At 48.1% G+C, this 20,478-nt stretch overlaps 1 protein-coding gene across 1 annotated transcript in view; it reads left to right on the top strand.

The window, feature by feature from the left end:
* Window positions 1–20,478, top strand: part of LOC147667590 (disco-interacting protein 2 homolog C-like) — a gene marked incomplete at both ends in the record, with an annotated part of 319,227 nt that overhangs the window by 126,928 nt on the left and 171,821 nt on the right. The window contains one exon of the mRNA XM_086948800.1: window positions 9,368–9,493. Coding sequence (XP_086804926.1) covers window positions 9,368–9,493 — 126 coding nt within the window. The remainder of the gene's footprint in view (window positions 1–9,367; window positions 9,494–20,478) is intronic.

The raw sequence follows: 20,478 nt of genomic DNA, 5'->3' as shown, positions 1-20,478 counted from the left end.
TGAGACCTGGATGAACGCCTCTTCAGCTCCCGACATCGCCATCGCTATCCCAGAGGGCTACAAGATCGTCCGGAGGGACCGCAACGCCAACCAGATGGGAGGTGGCATCGCCATCATCCACAGGAACACCATCCGTCTCACGACCAGCACCGACAACACCCTGACCAGCGCCGAACACCTGCATTTTCAGATCCACACCAACCCGAACACCACCCTCAGAGGCACCCTGATCTACCGACCCCCAGGACCACGCACCCAATTCAGCGAGGACATCGCCGACTTCGTCAGCCCGCATGCCCTCCCCTCCGCCGACTACATCCTCCTGGGGGACCTCAACTTCCACCTGGAGAACAACAACGACCGCAACACCAGCACCCTGCTCGACAACCTCGCCAATCTTGGACTCAAGCAACTGGTGTCCACCCCCACCCACCTCGCCGGACACACACTCGACGCAGTCTTCTCTTCCAGCACAGACATCGACTTCAGCCACGCCACAGAGCTCCAATGGACGGACCACAGCTGCGTCCACTTCACCTTCAAGAGAGCGACGACCCACCACCACCAGCACCAGGCCGCCCGCAGAAGCTGGAACAAGATCACAGCAGACCAGCTCGCCACCTCCCTGAGCCAGCACCCTCCTGCCAGCTCAGCGAACCCCAGCCAGGCCGCCGACAACCTCACGAAGTGGATCAGTAGCTGCGCGGACGAGCTCGCCCCGCTGAGGACCCCGCCCAGCAGACCCAGCAGCAAGAAAGCCCCGTGGTTCACCGACGAACTCAAGAGCTCCAAGAAGAACTGCCGAGCCCTCGAGAAAGTCTGGAGAAGGGAACCTACACCGGACAACAGGACCTCCTTCAAGCTTGCCACCCGGAAGCACCACCAGCTGATCCGCGCCGCCAAGAAAACAGCTTTCAAGGACAGATTGGACAACAACGCACACAACAGCAAGGAACTCTTCAACATCGTGAAAGAGCTTTCCAACCCCAGCGCAGGAAACAACGACATCACCCCATCACAAGACCTCTGCAACTCCCTCGCGTCTTACTTCCACAACAAGATCGCGGACATACACAACAGCTTCAACAACCAACCAACGCACACCATGACCAAACAACCACCCCCCACCACCACCCTCCACGCCTGGGCCCCGATCAGCACCGAAGACACCATCCGCACGATGAACTCCATCCACTCCGGATCACCGACCGACCCCTGCCCTCACCACGTCTTCAACAAGGCCGACACTATCATCGCACCCCACCTGCGAGACATCATCAACACATCCTTCGACACCGCCACCTTCCCTGAGAGCTGGAAGCACGCCAAACTCAGCGCTCTACTCAAGAAACCAACAGCGGACCCCACCGAACTCAAGAACTACCGCCCCATCTCGCTCCTCCCGTTTCCAGCCAAAGTCATCGAGAAGACCGTCAACAAGCAGATGGCCGCCTTCCTCGAGACGAATGGATCCCTCGACCCCTCACAGTCCGGCTTCCGAGCCAACCACAGCACCGAGACCGCCCTCATCGCCGCCACCGATGACATCCGAGCCATGATGGACAACGGAGAAACAGCGGCCCTCATCCTCCTAGACCTCTCCGCGGCATTCGACACTGTCTGCCACCGCACCCTAGTACAGCGCCTCAGCAACATCGGAATCCAGGACAAGGCGCTGGAATGGATCATCTCCTTCCTCGACGGAAGAACACAGAGAGTCCGCCTACCACCGTACAAGTCAGAGGCCTCCGAAGTCATCTGCGGCGTCCCTCAAGGATCATCTCTGAGCCCCACCCTCTTCAACGTCTACATGAGCCCCCTCGCGGCCATCGCACGCAAACACAACCTCAGCACAATCTCCTACGCCGACGACACCCAGCTGATCCTCTCCCTGACCAACGACCCCGCCTCCGCCAGAGCCAACCTGCACGAAGGGATGAAAGAGGTAGCCGAATGGATGACGACCAGCCGCCTGAAACTGAACTCTGACAAGACGGAGGTCATCATCCTGGGCTCTTCACCCTCCGCCTGGGACGACTCCTGGTGGCCTCCCGCCCTGGGCACCGCACCCAAACCAACAGACCACGCACGCAACCTGGGCTTCATCCTGGACTCCTCCCTCTCCATGTCCAGGCAAGTCAACAGCGTCTCCTCGGCGTGCTTCAACATCCTACGCATGCTACGGAAGATCTTCTGGTGGATCCCCACCGAGACCAGGAAGACCGTCACCCAGGCCCTCGTCACCAGCCGACTGGACTACGGCAACGCCCTCTACGCCGGTACCACCGCCAAGCTCCAGAAGAGACTCCAGCGGATCCAGAACGCCTCAGCCAGACTCATCCTCGACATCCCACGTACCAGCCACATCTCCGGACAGCTGAGAGACCTTCACTGGCTCCCCGTCAACAAAAGAATCACCTTCCGCCTCCTCACCCACGCACACAAAGCCCTACACGACCAAGGCCCGAGCTACCTCAACAGCCGGATCAACTTCTACGCTCCCAAACGCCACCTCCGATCAGCCAACCATGCCCTCGCCACCGTCCCCCGCATCCGAAGAGCGACTTCAGGAGGAAGGTCCTTCTCCTACCTGGCCGCCAAGACCTGGAACTCCCTCCCGTCCGACCTGCGCCTGACCCAAGACCACCTCTCCTTCCGGAAGAAGCTGAAGACCTGGCTGTTCGAGCAGTAGCGCCCCCCCCCCCCCCCCCCCCCCCCCCCCCCCCCCCAGCGCCTTGAGACCCTACGGGTATGTAGCGCGCTCTATAAGTGTCATTGATTGATTGATTGATTCTCCCATAGGTTTAAACCTAAGGTATGTTAACATTACATTAGCTTTCTCTAGTCAGTTCTGGCAATGCATGTCTCTTATTGAGGAACAAACCATTGGTTATGTACATTCAGAAAAGCAGATCAAGCCCGAACTAGACTGAATTTTCATTCCACGATGGAACTAAAATATGTCTTAACCAGAATTGTGCTTTTTAGGTCCAGCTTAGAAGAGCGCGCATGCGCTGCTTGCAAGACTTTCAGTAAATGGCTTCAGAAAGCTCACTAATCTGATCGCTCGATGTGGCGCGCGTGCACCACTCTCGTGATTTTCAAATTCCGTAGCTGCAGGTGGGGGAGGGGGGCTGAGGGGATCTAGCAGAGGCAGTGCAGTGTGCTAGGGCGATTCTCCCATTCACTTCAGCGCCTGCTGAAAAACATGAGGCCAGGGTTTGACGGACACGGTGCAAGCGGCTGAGTAACAGAGGGCGTCGCGCAGTGTGCATGCACGGGACCAACTGGGACTGGAGCGTGTCATGCAACAGGCGGAGCCTGGCATGCAGATGCCGTGTGGCAAGCTTGAAGGGGGGGGGGCAATGGAGGCTCCAAGCAAGGGGGTGGGGTCGTTCGATAGTGGGGGCAGGGTGAGTTTGCATGCAGCCTTGATTTACGAGGAGGCCTTTGTTACTGCAACAGTCCTGTAGATGGCAGGGGCTGTAATGGAGAGGGGAGAACCCACCCCCACGTCTCCCCTTTGCACCGGCTCCCCTAGGTGTTTGGGAAGCCAGCCAGTGTGTGAGAGGAGGCGGGTTTAAACATCGGGGCACTTTTATCACGACCCGGGGACAGACTTTTCTCAAAAGGCCTTTAGAGATGATTTTGGAATGGACCCGGTCAGTCACCAAGGGTGGTGGGTGCTCAGCCAACTAACGGCTGCTCTCCTACTCCGACATCCCTGGGGGCATCCTCTCCCAACCCTTCCACCTAGGCATCCTTCTAAGCGACTTCTTGCAGAGCATACACCGCATCACAGCTGGAAATCCTCCCTAAGCGCGCAGAACTTTTTAACGTGCAAACAAACTCCGGCACGTGGAGCCACAGGGGTCTGCCCACATTCTCGTGGCTTCTTAACAAAGGTGCATGGGTGAGAGAGAGTGGGCAGGATGGTGGAGGTGAGTGTGAGCGATGTCTGTTTGTTCCACACAGCACCCTAACACCTCTGGCTGGGACCAGTGTACGACCACGGAAATAGTAACATTATGCAATAAAATTGGTACAATTTCTCATTTGTTCAAGTGTCTTGCAACCCAGCCTGTAGCCACATGTATTTCTGACCATCGCACGTGTGCGCTTCCCATTCCGGCATGCCCTGATCGCACGCTGAATAAAAGGAGCGCACCTTTTATTCCAAATTATTAAACACGATGGGCTATGTAGGCTTGTTTCTCTCCCTCATGTAGTTCATTCCTTTATGTGATCTGCATGTTTTTATTTTTAAGGCGGCGGTGGCTGTTCTTTTCTCTGTTTTTTCTCAGTACGTAGTTCTTCGCGGAGGGGGAGGGAGGAAGGGGAAGGAGGGAGGGAGGGATGGAAGACATATTGTACGGTGCGGTGAAGGCTTCCTATTCGAAGCAGAATCTTCCGCTTTCTAGAATTCTTTTTGAAAAAGCCCGTGGTATCCCACAAGGGTAGGTTGTGCCCTCAAAAGTTCCATAAGTGGAAATACTTCAAGAATTCTATTGGGATGAAGAGTAAAACGTTATGTCACGTATGATAATTAAAATGCAAATGCTGAGAACCTAAGCAGCACCGATTAAGGGTTTGCAGCAAAGGCTGGTGAGGGGCGTTATTCGTCTGCATCATTTACCCCCCCCCCCCCCCCCCCCCCACCTCTCCTCGCCAAATCCTGATTTTCACGTTCCTGCTGACTCCCGTCCTGAGGGAGGCTGGAATCCAGTCCTTATTTTCCCTCCACACCACAGGGAATGCCGGGTCTCATCTCCTTGTGAAGCAAGCATTGGCATAGCCAGTAGGTCTCTCCTTTGGGACCTTATAAGTGTTTAGTTATGCAGCACAATATCCGTGGTGCAACAAATTCAACTGTTGCATGGCTAAACACTTGGAAGTTTCCAAAGGCGAGACCTATTGGCTATGCTAATGCTTGATGGGATAGGCATCTTTCATACTGATTTATGCCTAGGCTTAGTGGATTTAACTTGCGTGGATGCTCATCTGTACAGCACCACTCTAAATATATTATTGGCATTTGTATGCATGCATGTACTATTTGCACAAATATTCCACAGATCCATCAAATTAGGTCTCAATTTCGGAGAATTATTATAAACCAGACAACGTGCATGCCGAATTTCCTAGTTCTGATGTAAAAGGAGAGTCCTAGAATTTGGGGACTGACTTTCCTTGTAACGGTACACCATCAGATTTCATTTGTTATAAATGAGGGTAATTCTTTAAAACTTGTAGTTGTTTCTCTGTCCTGACGAGTTTATCTAAGCATTCTCTATTTGGAGTTTGAGTCTGCCGCCTTTCAGGGATTCTTAATGTGCAGTTTAAGCACTCAGAACAGTCTGTTACCGCAGCATACCACATACGATGCTGGCACTTCTAACAAATTAATGCTTATTCTTTTCTAGGAGAGAGGGAATGAAGACCGAATCAGAGAGGAAGTTTGACTTAAACTTTCAGTTAACTACAAGTTTTCCATTTCAAATAACAAACTTCAGCTGGGGAGATAGTTGAGAACGCAATTGTGGCAGGTGTTAGGCCTGCAACTTTGACTCCGTGTACATTAATGAAACTGTTGTAACAGCAGTTCTAGATGATCTGTCATGAGAGAAGAAATTCTAGGTTTCTGCTTCCTTATGAAATCCATCAGGTGTGACAGTCCAGCAGGTCAGCTGTGTTGCTAATGCATGGGGCGGCACTACAGCGTACTTAATCTGTCACCTTCATATCTAGAATCTTATGTAGAACTCCCAAAATGAAACTGCCACATTCCAGCATTCAACACAGAAAACAAATCTTCTAATCAACTCTAGCGCCACACCATTCAAATTTGTAATCCGTTTTCTCTAGTATGCCATGCACAGTAGCACATCTATCAAAAACGTTATGATAGTTTATTTTGATGTGGTATGATCATTTGTGTGGTGTGTTTCTCTCATTTGTATGGTCTCATGGTTCATTTTGGATTACGGACGCAAATTACGATTCTAGGATTCTTGGTGATTGTAGTTTAGGCGAACTGTGGATGTTGCGTTTGCTATTGTTTAGTAATGAGTCATTGTTGCTAGTTGCTATCTAGGGTAGAACAGACTAATGTATTCTTTAATAGTCATCTGCAGAACCACAGCCTTCTGGACCCTCCCATTCTGGCTTCAGAGCTCACCACAGCACAGAGACTGCCCTAGTCGCAGCCATGGGCGACATCAGAATGCTGCTAGAACACAGAGAAACAGTAGTACTCATCCTCCTCGACATCTCAGCAGCTTTCAACACCATATCCCACCACACTCTGATCAACAGACTCCACCAGATCGGAAACCAAGGAGCAGTCCTCAGGTAGATCACATCCTACCTCCAGTCGCGGCTGGTGACATTTGAAATAGGCGGGGCGTAAAATCGGACTGACTGCCTCATAATAATAAAAATAAAAATATATGTAAAAAAACTTACCTTGGCTTGGCTTCCCGCTCTGGCTCTCGACTCTAGTCCTGTCCCGAGGGCCGATACTGCAGACTCCCTCGCGCCATCCTGGATTTTTTTGAATGCCTCCCTCGTCACCGAAGGCTGCAGGCAGTCTCCCTCCCCTCCATGGCAGCCGGCGCTGATTGGTTCGGCCGGCTGCCCTAAATACGTCATGTCTCCTACTCTGCATGCTGCAGAACGGAGAGTGGGAGGAGGCTTGGGGGAGCGGCTTGCCCACTGTTGCTAATACTGTCTGTTTGGACAGCCTCTCAGGCTGTCCAAACAGTCCGTATTCACAACAGTGGGCAAGCCACTCCCCCAAGCCTCCTCCCACTCTCCGTTCTGCAGCATGCAGAGTAGGAGACTGAGGCTCGAGGAAGTTTGCTGACTGATTTCTCGCCGTGCGAGAAGGGCAGGCAGAAACAAATGGTAGTTATAAATAAATAACTACCATTTGTTTCTGCCTTCTTCTCGCACGGCGAGAAAACAGGGGGGGGCGGCGCCCAAACGCCCCCACGGTAAAACCGCCACTGCCTACCTCACAGGAAGAACGCAGGTCATCCTCCAGCCCTACGCCTTGCTCCCCAGGAACATCAGCAGTGGTGTACCTCAAGGCTCATCACTCAGCCCAACCTTCTTCAATGTATACATGACACTCCTGCCCAACATCGTCAAGAGCCATAGACTCAACATCTTCTCCTATGCCGATGACACCCAACTCATCCTCTGCATGACCAACCACTCAACAGCCACCAAGGACAAGTTCAAAAGATGCTTAAAAGTTGTGGCCGTCTGGATGAACAATACTGGTCTCAGGCTCAACACCGACACTACAGAAGTATTCATCTTTGGGAAATGCAAGGATACCCTCTGGAACAACGAATGGTGACCATCTGAGCTGGGTCCAACACCAAAAGCCACTGAACACGACCACAACCTTGACATCATCATCAACAGCTAGCTATCCATGAAGAAGCAGGTTAGCGCCGTCTTCTCCACTTGCTTCCTCACCCTGTGAATGCTCAGGAAGGTCTTCCATTGGCTATCTCCCAACACCAGGCAAACAGTCATGCAAGCACTGGTCACCAGTAGATTAGACTATGACAACTCCCTCTACATAGGAATCACCGCCCAACTCTTGACTAAACTCCAAATCATCCAGAACACCGCAGCCAGACTCATCCTCAACCTCTCCAGATGGACGCACATCACCCCTCACCTCAAGAAACTCCACTGGCTACCGGTTGTGAAGAGATGCCAGTTCAAGCTGCTCACCCACGCTTTCAAGGCACTACATAACGAAGGACTGGCGTACTTCAACAATCAAATCCATTTCCACCAACCTACCAGGGAACTGCTCCGAATCCCTCTTCCTAGCAGCCACCAGACGCATCTGCCGGACGAACAGTGGAGGCTGCTGCTTCTACCACCTGGCAGCCAAGGCCTGAAACAAACTCCCCCTCCCCCTCTGAGCCTCACCATCACTCCAGCAGTTCAGGAAGGACCTCAAAACCTGAATGTTCAAGCAATATAACTACAGCAGGCATGAAATTTGCCCCCAATGTCTCAAGACCCTCACAAATGATGCAGTTGCGCTTTATAAATCGTGATTGATTGATTTAATGAATTGCATGTTATTGCAGTGTGTTGTACTCTGTGTTTATTGATGTGTGTGCCAAAGGGTGTTGCTGTTTGTTTGTTTGTTTGTTTGTATGTATGGTTGCCCAATGCCCCTTCCTTTGCAGTGGTGTTTCTTCTTTCCAGCAAGGAGACCCGTTCACCTAGTGTAGACTTCAAGAGTCCTTTGGTGACAGTAACCAAAGTGGGTCCACTCACCACTCCCCCTTCGATAGCACCACTGTTCAAATGTCGGTTCCTATCCCAGCACTTATGACACATAATGAGCTATATGCAGGGCCAATTCGACATACAATAATCTAGTCGCACTAGCTACTTCATATAACATTGATGTTTTGTTTTCTATGGGACGTTAGTCTCTTTTTTCTATTTATTACATGAGTTTTGTAACGTGTTGGTATGTCATCTTCTTGGTTCAGATTAAACAGTTTTCTATGTGTTAGGGAGTTCCTTTTGGGTGTCAAACCCTGTAAATACTAGTAGAGTTATTTCATTTCTAAACCATGGTCTCTTTTGGGTAGAGGTACCAGAGTGATATGGTGGTGCTAGTATGGGTTGGATAATGGGTGCGAAAGCCATATTTAACCACGTGTGCCAGTTGAAGAATCAGAAGTGGATTGATAACAGAAGGCTGATGTCTGGTATGGGATAACTACTGTGCATACAATTACCCATGTGGGTCATTGAGATATGGTTTCCCAGGAGATTTATCTTTCGTCACCATTTTGGGTTGTCACCAGTACATGTATGTGGGATGAATAATGTGGTATTTTTGGACAAGGTCTGATTCTTTTGATGGATCCTGCGGTAATTAAAATGTTTGTTTGGTTGGTGATGATTTTATTTTGTGTTCTGTAAAGCATGCTTAATTCATGGTCTCTCGACTTTTGTTGGCAGTAATTGTTTTACCCTTTCGCACAGATCCAGTGCATTAGTTTTTAAGTTCATGCTGAATTTTCCCTGAAAAGTTAGAGCTTCCCGACTTGTTCTATTGAATCTACCGTACAAAGCCGATGCCACAAGCAATTTATTTGTATTAGGCATTTTAAACTGACCACGAAATGCGCAAGCCAACTTGGTAGTTGTCAACTGTTAATGGGGATTTCTTATCTTTATGAAAGAAGTTTAGCTCTCTGCTTTACAGGCTGGAGTTAGCTTTTAGGCAGACAACATTTCCATGTCAGCAAGACGTATATAGAATGTAAATGTCTTTTGCAAAGAATTTGAACAGATTGTGCTTTTGTGTCTACAGATGTACATACGGAAGCAGTTCAAGCAGCACTTGCAAAACACAAAGAGAGGAAGATGGCGGTGCCTATGCCTTCAAAACGGCGGTCCTTAGTGGTGCAAACCTCGATGGATGCCTACACACCCCCAGGTGAGCATAAAAGTGTGTTATCCTTTTTTATTTCTAAACTATATCTGTTGTTCCAGTGACCATTTCATCCAACTAACCAATGCATTCGTTTATGTGTGGTGTGCTTCTTTTATGAAATAAATATGTGAACTTTTGCAGTAGCTTGTGAGATTGAGGTAACATTATAAATAACTAGATCTCAAAGCCTGGGGTTTGTGAATTGTATTATTCTCCGGCTTCCAGATAGGGTGAATACCTTCACAATTTGCACAGTGAACTTAGGCAGGTATGCGAAATAATCAGTAATTGAAAATATATCCAACCATTCCTATCTACTGTCACCAGTAGAGGTGAATCTGGAGCAGTTCTCTGGTGTTAGGAGACCTGCTCCCCCTTGCCAATGCAGCAAGACAGGAGACAGTCTGGATAGATAGGTTATGTCCACGCTACAGGGTCTTTATTTGAGGTTGTAAAGTGGGGAAACGGCAGGTCATTCTTCCTAAGAACTAGAAGAGAGCCCTGAAGAAAGCAAATGCAATCCAAAGAATGACATACTGTTGCAAAAAGATACAGGCAACCTGAAAGAAGGGAAACAGTCTCAAAGTGTGTTGAAAATCTCTTGTGAAAAGGCTGTGGAAAAGGAAGGTTCGAGGCATGTGGGCTGCTAAATTCATATCTTTGCATTAGATCGCCACCTAGTGTTGGGTCCGGATGATCGCACATTGTTGTCCTGGAAGAGTCTTCGAAGTATCCTGAGATGGGTGGCTCCTCCCCTGGACTACAGTGCGCATGGGCATCGGCTCCATCCCCAGATTGTTTTTTTCCGCCATTGGGTTCGGATGCGGTCTCGACGTCTCTCCGTCGGAACCGAATAAACATCACTTTTTACGGCCAAAAGGCTTTGGGTTTTTTACGTCGGTATTGTTTGCGTACGGTCTCGAGTTCTTCCGTCTCTCGGAGCCGGAATCACCGGAGTTTTTACTACTCTTCGGACATCGAGGCCTTCTCATCGCGACTCGACACTAAAGTTCCCAACATGGAGCGGAGTCCCTTTAAACTCTGTCCGCTCTGTGGGTCCAAATACCCACATATAGACGTACACCCGGTCTGTAATAAGTGCCTTTCGCCAGACCATGACGAAGGTAGTTGCCGGGCCTGTGCGAGTTTCAGGTCGAAGAAAACTCTCACGATTCGGCGCGCAGTGCGCCTGGTGGCCAAACAGGCGGCCCCGGATCCAGATAACATCTTCGACGACCAAGAAGAGGAGGACCAGAGCCATCATCTTCAAATCTCCCCGCCTGAGACGGAAGTCGAGGCTGATCCGGAATATGACGACGACGGAGTCGTGGGTCAAGGCCTTGAATACGTCGACGAGGTAGGGGACGACGTTATGGTTTATGGGGCCGAGGAAGATAGCTCAGAGGACGAGCTATGCCCCGAAGTTGACGAACATCAGGAGAGGGTCGCGGGATCGCCTGTCGGCCTTACCCAAGACCCTGTAGCGCAAGCCACGGCCCCGCCTGCTGGCCCGGCCACGGACTTACTTGCTGCGCCGAGGATTTCGAAACCGAAACTGAAAGCAACGGTCTCGACTGCACCTAAAATGGCCGACCCGAAACCGAAACTGAAAGTTAAGGAAAGCGTCCCTAAGATGGCGGTCGCAACGGGAAAAACAAATAAACCGGCGGCCTCATCGACTCCGTCGACCTCCGGTCCGCAGAAGTCGAAGAAACACGGCGATTCCACAGGGTCGAAATCGGCGCCGGAGGAGAGATCCTCTAAAAAGGGTGGCACGCACATGACAAGCGCGCCGGCGCCGGCGAAGCCTGCCAAGGCATCCGACACAACCCCGGCTCCAACGGGAACATCTGCGCATCGCTCCAAAGACTCGGGGTCGGCGCCGTCCATCCCTCCAAAAGACCAACGGAACGTCGCATCCGAAGGCAAGGCCACCTCGTCGGTGCCAAAGACATCGGTCACCGACGCATCTCTCGTGGCTGCTTCGCTACAAAGAATTAAGGACAAGGCTTTTTCTTCGTCGACGCCAACGCCATCGACGCAGAAGGCGGCAGACGTCCCGGTCAAGCCGGCAAGTAAGCTCCTCTTCCTCCTACCGCCAAAAGTGGCGCCGAAGGTTTTTTCCTCGAAATCGACGCCAAAAAAGTCGAAATCTTCTACGGCAGGGACATCTTCAGGTCAAGTGCTCGACCCTGAAGAGGATTCGGAGTGCTTCATAGACGCGGACACGGGGAAGTTAACCCTTTATAAAAGGAAGATCACTTCGCAGCCGGTGGAATCCTATGTCATTCCCCTAAAGAAGAAAAAGTTTCCACAGGACGCCTCAGGCCTCATGGAACCTATCCTGCCTCCTCTGGGAAGGAGCCCAACACCGTCTCCAGACCACTCTGACAGTGAGGGATATGGTGAAGATGAACAATACACGTTCCCAGTAAATGAACCTGATGCACAGCCAGATTCTTATTATGGCATTGGGGACCAAGGCACCCAAGATGTGGGGCAAGACCCACAGACTTTCACTACACGTGCATCCCCAACGGAGGATTCTGCAGGTTTTCATGCACTCATTGAGAGGGCAGCTGCTAATCATGATGTGGACATGCATGCTGACCCAGTTGAGGAAGACTTTCTATTCGACACCTTTTCAGTTTCGGAAAGAACTGTAAGGACCCTGCCTATGCTCAAAGGGGTCCTCAAGCATGCTGCGGACATCTTTAAAGAGCCTACCAGGGCGAGGGTGATCAACCCACGTATTGAAAAAAAGTACAGACCGGCGCCTGCAGACCCTGCATACATTCGAGGACAGTTGCCGCTTGACTCCTTGGTGGTAGCAAACGCACGCAAGAGGGCCAACTCCCAAACAACGGGTGGAGCTCCTCCCCCGGATAAGGAGTCCAAAGTGCTAGAGGCAGGAGGCAAAAGAGTGGCTGCGCAGGCTGCCAATTTCTGGCGTATTGCAAATACACAGGCTCTACTGGCGCGTTATGATAGATCACATTACGACACACTAGAGCAGATTGTGGAACACCTGCCTCCGCAGTTTCGAGAGGGCACCAAAATGGTTATACAGGAAGGGCAACTGATCTCCAACGCGGCCATAAAGTGCGCACTTGATGTCGCGGACACAGCCGCTAGGGCCATTAACACCAGTGTCATGCTCAGAAGACAGGCTTGGCTCCGTATATCGGGGTTCAAACCTGACATACAAACAACCATACTTAATCAACCAGTCGATCCGGATAGACTGTTTGGTCCAAATGTTGACACCACCCTGGAAAAAATTAAAAAGGACACTGAAACCGCTAAATCGATGGGGGCCCTACAATCTCAGCAGTTTCGTGGCAATAATTTTCGTCGCTCAGGTGCCCGTGGAGTCACCAGAGGACAGATGGGTCAACAGTCACAGTTCCCTAGAACTGGAGCACAGTCCTCGTACCCCAAACAAAACAAGAGGGGCTACAGGGGAAACAGCAACAAAGGACGTGGCAAAGGAGGCAACAATTCACGCTCCTCTGCCCCAAGCAACCAGTGACTCTCTGTCACTGCCCCCCGACCATTTAACACCTGTCGGGGGGAGAATACAGCAGTTCCTGCCCGTCTGGATCAACATCACCACAGACAGGTGGGTGCGACAGCTTATCCAGTACGGTTATTGTCTAGAGTTAAAGTCCACTCCACCCAACATTCCACCAAGGCAAAGACCTATGTCCGCAGAGCACTTGCACTTATTGCAGCAGGAAGTGTTGGTGATGCTGCAAAAAGGGGCAATCGAGCTCGTGCCAGCGGGAGAGGAAGGCACAGGGGTTTATTCCCTGTACTTCCTCATCCCAAAGAAGGACGGATCTCTCAGACCAATTCTGGATCTCCGTCCCCTCAATCTGTACATACTGTCAGAGCATTTCCACATGCTTACACTGCAGCAGATTCTTCCTATGTTAAACAAAGGAGACTTCTTAGCAACCTTGGATCTCAAGGATGCTTATTTCCACATTCCGCTACATCCGTCCCACAGAAAGTACCTCAGGTTCACTATCCAGGGCACGCATTATCAGTTCAAAGTCCTACCCTTCGGAGTCACAACTGCCCCAAGGGTCTTTACCAAGTGTCTGGCGACTGTAGCAGCGCACCTCAGGAGGCAGAACATCCATGTCTACCCCTACCTCGACGACTGGCTCGTTCAAGCCAGGTCGGAACAACAGTGCGCCGCGGACATGTCGACTACCATTCACCTCCTTCACGACCTGGGTTTCTCGTTGAATTACCCGAAGTCCCACCTTCAGCCGGCACACGTCCGGCAGTTTCTGGGTGCGACTATCAATACCCTGACGGCCACGGCACACCCAAACCAGGTCAGGATAGACGGCATACAGTCTTTAATCCAGAAGTTCAGACCGGGACACTCACTTCCAGCAAGAGTGTTCATGCAGTTGATAGGCATGATGGCCTCCTGCATCTTCATAGTCCCTCACGCACGGTTGCATATGCGCCCGCTCCAGGAGTGCTTAGCAAATCAGTGGACACAGGCTCGGGGACAATTAACAGACCTAGTGTTGGTTACCAGTCGGGCATACAACTCTCTGCATTGGTGGACTCCACACAACCTTTGCAAGGGCCGACTGTTCCAGGAGCCAGTGCCACAGGTTATCCTAACAACGGACGCATCTCTCCAGGGATGGGGAGCGCACCTGCTCACTTACACAGTGCAGGGACTATGGACGACGCAGCAACAGAAGATGCACATCAACTATCTGGAACTGATGGCGATCTTCATGGCACTCAAGTCCTTCATTGTACATCTGTGCAACAAAGTGGTGTTAGTCCGGACGGACAACATGACCGCGATGTACTACATCCAAAAACAGGGGGGTACCCACTCACCACAGCTGTCTCACCTGGCTCAGAGCATGTGGAAGTGGGCCATTCAGAGGAACATCTTCCTCATGGCAGAACACCTCCCGGGGAAGGACAATCAGATGGCGGATCTGCTCAGCAGATACAGTCATCAAATGCACGAGTGGGAGATACATCCATCGGTACTCCAGCCGTACTTCCAAAGGTGGGGGCGTCCAGACATAGACCTGTTCGCCACAAGGGAGAACGCAAAATGCCAAAGCTTCGCCGCCAGGTTCCCACACCCCCTATCGCAGGGCAATGCGATATGGATGAACTGGTCAGGCAAATTTGCTTACGCTTTTCCCCCGACACCCCTGATACCACTGGTGGCGAGAAAACTACGGCAACACTCCATGACACTCATCCTAGTTGCTCCAACGTGGGCGCGCCAAGCATGGTACACCACGTTCCTCGAACTCTCAGTGGTCCCGCATCAAAGACTGCGCCTCACGCCCAGACTTCTGACGCAGAACCATGGAGAAATTCAGCATCCAGATCCGCAACAGCTCAACCTAGCGATCTGGCTCCTGAAGTCTTAGAGTTTGGTTACCTAAACCTACCTCCTGAATGCATGAACATCATCAAGGAGGCGAGGAAGCCGTCAACCAGAGCATGCTATGCCGCAAAATGGAAGCGTTTTGTCATTTACTGTGCAGACAATGACATAAACCCGCTAGATGCATCTATTCCTAACATCATTTGCTATCTGTTACACCTTTATAAGTGCAAACTAGCGTTCACTTCTATTCGGATACATCTATCCGCCATCGCAGCTTACCTTCAAAATAGGCAGCATCTCTCAGTCTTCAGGGTGCCGGCCATTAAAGCGTTTCTTGAAGGCCTAAAACAAGTCATTCCCCCAAGAACACCGCCAGCTCCCGTGTGGAACCTCAATGTGGTCCTCACCAGACTGATGGGACCACCGTTTGAGCCAATGCACTCGTGTGAACTGCAATTCCTAACGTGGAAAGTTGCTTTCCTAATTGCCATTACGTCACTAAGACGCGTGAGTGAGTTGCAAGCACTCACGATACAAGAGCCATTCATCCAGATTCATCCAAATAGGGTAGTACTACGTACTAACCCCAAATTCCTTCCTAAGGTGGTGTCACATTTTCATCTCAACCAAACTATCGATTTGCCAGCATTCTTCCAGAACCCACAAACAGTGGCGGAAAGGATGCTCCATACGTTAGACGTACGGAGGGCACTGATGTACTACATAGACAGGACACAACACTTTAGGAAGACAAAACAACTCTTTGTTGCCTTCTCACCACAACACAAAGGCAACCCAATTTCCAAAGCAGGAATAGCCAGATGGATTGTTAAGTGCATTCAAATCTGTTATCATAAAGCCAAGCGCACTTTAACGATACCCCCAAAGGCACACTCCACACGCAAGTTGGGGGCATCCATGGCTTTCCTTGGAAACATTCCTCTAGAGGACATTTGCAGAGCAGCCACGTGGGTTACACCACATACCTTTACAAAACACTACTGTGTTGATGTACATTCCAAACAGCAAGCGGCTGTAGGGCAGGCTGTTCTCAAGACACTTTTTCAGGTTTCTGCAGCTGGCACGGGCAACCGCCGCTGATGGAGGGACTGCTATGTATTCTATGCAAAGATATGAATTTAGCAGCCCACATGCCTCGAACTGAATATGCTACTTACCAGTATGCATCTGTTCTTGGCATGTAGGGCTGCTAACATTCATATCGCCCGCCCTCCTCCCCGGTGCCTGTCGCAGCTGCAGATATACTATTGTATTCAATCATTAGCATGGACATCCTTTACACTTTTCACTCCATCCTCTGCCACAATGGCAAAAAACAATCTGGGGATGGAGCCGATGCCCATGCGCACTGTAGTCCAGGGGAGGAGCCACCCATCTCAGGATACTTCGAAGACTCTTCCAGGACAACAATGTGCGATCATCCGGACCCAACACTAGGTGGCGATCTAATGCAAAGATATGAATGTTAGCAGCCCTACATGCCAAGAACAGATGCATACTGGTAAGTAGCATATTCATTATTCCAAGGGGGATAGTGTTTTTTTGATATTTTTTTGAAATGGTAGCAAAAATCCCCAGGAAGGAGAGGGAGAGCCATCAAGAATGTGGGGCAGAGCCCCAATTGGAGACATAAAAACAAAAACAGGAAAAGTATCATAATGAGATGGGAGAGTAAAATGGGCTAGAGGAATATCCAAAGAAGGATGAGGGAGTAAGTACCAACAAAATAGCCTGATTAAAAGAGACATTTTGATTGTGCACAGGCCATAAAAAAATGCTGTTTTACTCAACTAAAAATTAATCTTACATTAACAATAGGAAGCCAAGAAAGTTCTGAGGTAGTGTCCTGATTTTAAAATCTGTTCCTCAAACATGGCTGGTCCAGAGCAAAAAGATGATGAAACTTTATATTCCCGTAGAAAGCTTGCAGTGTTAGGATAGAGGTTGGCTTAGGATACCGAAGACCAAGCAGGTGACAGGCAGTGATACAATTTCACAGGTCCTAAGTAGCAAAAAATGTATTATTTTGCTCAGAAGCTACTTCCAGGTGTAGTTTAGGAGTCAAAAATGTAAGTTTTTAAATTAGCATTAGGTTATTGTGGACTGTGTGTGCTGGAAAGGGTTTTGTGAAGTTTTTTATATATATATATATATATATATATATATATTAATTTTTTTGCATTTACATGACTTTATCACACAGCTAAATGTATAGAGAAATTGTTTATTCACGTTTAGAGGAACTATGGCTAATGTAGGCCTGAATTTTAAAATGTCTGTTTTTTTCCATCTTCTTTTGCAACGTCAACATTTTATTTCTAGGCAAGCTGAAGTTTTAATTGTTTTAACCAATATTCTTTTCCTTCTTTCACATGGGAAGACATGTTTTCTTTTCTTTATGATTCGCGAGGAATGTTTTAGTAAATAGCACATCCAAAAGAAGACACCAGCGTAGTTTAGGCTAGTCCGTGTATCTAATCTTGTTACAGATAATGCAAGCTTGAAGGAGGCAAAGAGAAGCTAATAGTGTAAAAAAACCTCGAGAAGCTCTCAGATGAAATTATATAATTTTGCTCCAACCTGATTGGACAGTTTTAGGATAACAGCGTTTAGGTGTGTAAAATGTTAGAGTTTGTGTGTTTGAGGAAGTGATGAGAGAAGAGTAGAGCAGGACAGAGAAGGGAGGACTTGGAGTGCTCTTTCAGGGAAAGGGCTGACAGTCCTCTTTTTTCCCTTCCATTTGAGGGAGTCCATTCTGTTTCGTCCTCTGTCTCATAAGATGTGATTTAGTTGATTAACGTGTTAATTAAAGCTTGTGTGTTGTGATTAGAATTTGCTTCTAACCTGATTTTTTTCTTTCTATAAGCCATTAACTTTTAATAAACCTTCTTGGTTTGAAACTAAAATGCACTCTGTCCTTTTAGTGGAGCCTAATGTGCTGATTTGTTGACCAGACCCGGGGTGAGCACCAACACTTCTTAGGGTATTAACACAGCTCCCAGTCCCTCGATGGAAGCCCTTGATGGTTCTTGAATTTATCTATAAAAAAAAACACTAACAGGTTTATGGCACTTTACAAATTTGACGATGACTACTCCAATTTTTCTCAAAACATTGCAGCCTGTCTGAAATTTCTTTTTAATTTCTTTCACTTTCTCGTTATTTGTTAGCACACATCATGAATGAAAGCATTTGAAAACTTATAATGCACACTGCCACTCACAATGGAGCATCCTGGCGCTAAGGTTGAATCCAATAACACAGAAGAGAGGGAAGATAAGAATAAAGTGGGAGATAATTAGATAAGGGAATAACAAGGTGCATCATGGGACAAGAAGAGCCACATCTTCAAGTACTTTTTGAATAGAGCTTCCAATTCTGTGAACAGCAAAGGGCTGGGAGTTGCTTTTCTAAACCAAACGATTCCTTGATTTGACCTTTGAACTTTTCTTAGTTTTCTTTCATAATGTCATAGGTTTATTTTTCAAAGCATTTATGTATGCTGATGCAGTACTGTTATTTCCTCATTTTTGATTTAACACCTTTGTACTCTCATCCTTCCATATAATTGCCTACTATTGCACAATTTCCATTCATCTTTCCTCCTTATTCATCATTTCTCAAACGTCTATAAATTTTATACGAATGGTAAATAATGTATGGCTTAAATTGCCTGAAAGATCATTCAGTGAGTTGGATGCTCATGGCTGAGAAATGAGTGTGACCTGTGGGTCATAGGTTTGAAACTGGGCAGGGCCAGCTTACTATTCTATTCATGGATGTTTGATAAATTGAGCCCAAGTAGATAGGGAAATTTCTCCTGTAATTTGTAGAAGAAGAGGCTAAAACTTTGGTAGAACATGCTGTAACAAATTAGGCTAATTGTTGTTAAAATTTACATGTAATAAATGCTTGTAGGAAATTATCATGTCCTCATCCCTGTGTACTGGGACTTTTGTGTACACACGTTATAAATACACTAACCGTAATTACTTTTCTGTGTAAAATCAATTAATGGTGTTTGCAATGTTATATTAAATGTAGATCAGCTCTAGGTGTACTTTGGTGCACTTTGCTACTTTTTAAATAGGAACACAAAAAGGGGTTATTTTAATTATTTTTGTTTAGTTTATTAGAGGAGGATGATAGAAACTGAATGCAGTCTGGGTGGGCTGGATCATGGGCCTCAAAGAGCCCAATGAACTTAGAACAGCAATTGAACAGACCTACGAAACACCAGTATGCTACGTATATTTAGGAGGCTACTGATATAGATTCTGATTACGGACAGCGCAGTTAGTGTACTAAAACAATTCCTTTTACAAAATAAGGCTTCTAGGTGGTTTTTCTAATTTTACCCAGTTAAATGTGATGCATTTGACTATATGAAATATTTTTTTATGCCTGAGACTCTGTTTCATGTTTGTTTGCTGGATTTCTAATCTTGGCCCTTTTCAAGCTGTTGTGGCACCAGGGGATATAGCCAGTCTGCCTGTCCTGCTGGGGGTAGTTCTGCTGACTCACTGCATGGAGAGGTCGAAAAACGCCTTCCTCTTGCTGTTCATGCCATTTGATGCAGCCTAAATACTCTCTGGTGACTTCTAATGGGTTCCTCCAATAGATGTCCTATGTTTTAGTCTTGGTCTAATAAAATATTTTACAGTTCCTGGCATCTCCTCGTCCCCTGTTCTCAAGTTATATTTCTTATCGATGCAGGAGGCTGCTGAGAAAATGGTCACCAAGCTGGAATTAACAAAGCCTCACCATAAGAGGAAAAAAAATAGGCATCTCTCATCCACTGGTCATGAATGTGCAGAAACTAGACATCTGTCGATATTCATTGCATTGTTATCTTCCAACATGCAAATTGAAGAGAAATCCTTGCAAGTTTCTTTACAATAAATCTCAGTGAAATTCTAGACGGATGATGATAATTGGTATGCTCCCACAGCAAACATAATCACTTGACGTCTTTGCTAAGTTGATTCAGTAGGATTTTAGACTTGTGATCTGCTGGCAGAAGAGAGGTCCCTGAATTGAATGCATTGCTTGATAAACCTACCAGATTGGGTGTTCTCCATAGTTCGTGATGGAGTTTGTTCCTTAATTGTACTCTTGTTAATATATTTCTTATTCTACATACGTTGTTTGATCTCCCAGCACCCAATGAGTGGACAGCGGATCGTGCTAGACGTTCTTTTCTGTCTGACATTTCTCAACAAGCTGTCATTTATTTCTTACCATCTTTGCACAATTGTTAAGTTGTGAAGTGTACCCAAATATAGTGACTCGAATCGCCCAAATGTAAGGGTCTCATGCCTATGTCTATATTTTAGAAGGCAAAATATAATTCTGAAAAAAATCACAAGCCTAGTGTGGGACTTACCTTTCCCGTACATAAAATAGACATTTGCAGAGTACTAAAACATAGAGCTGTCCAGCAGGCACCACAGTTCCATATCAGCCTACATGATAAAGGTGGTTCTTAATTTTTTTTTTTAATTGTTTGAATAAATTTGTTTCTCTCAAATCCAATGTAAAATCGTTCCACAACACTGGGACTTATGTTTGTAAT

This window comes from Lissotriton vulgaris, unplaced genomic scaffold (assembly GCF_964263255.1).
Source record: "Lissotriton vulgaris unplaced genomic scaffold, aLisVul1.2 SCAFFOLD_2351, whole genome shotgun sequence".
Lineage (NCBI taxonomy): Eukaryota > Metazoa > Chordata > Amphibia > Caudata > Salamandridae > Lissotriton > Lissotriton vulgaris.
Note: the sequence above shows the minus strand (reverse complement) of the source record. Positions and strands in the feature narration are given on the sequence as shown.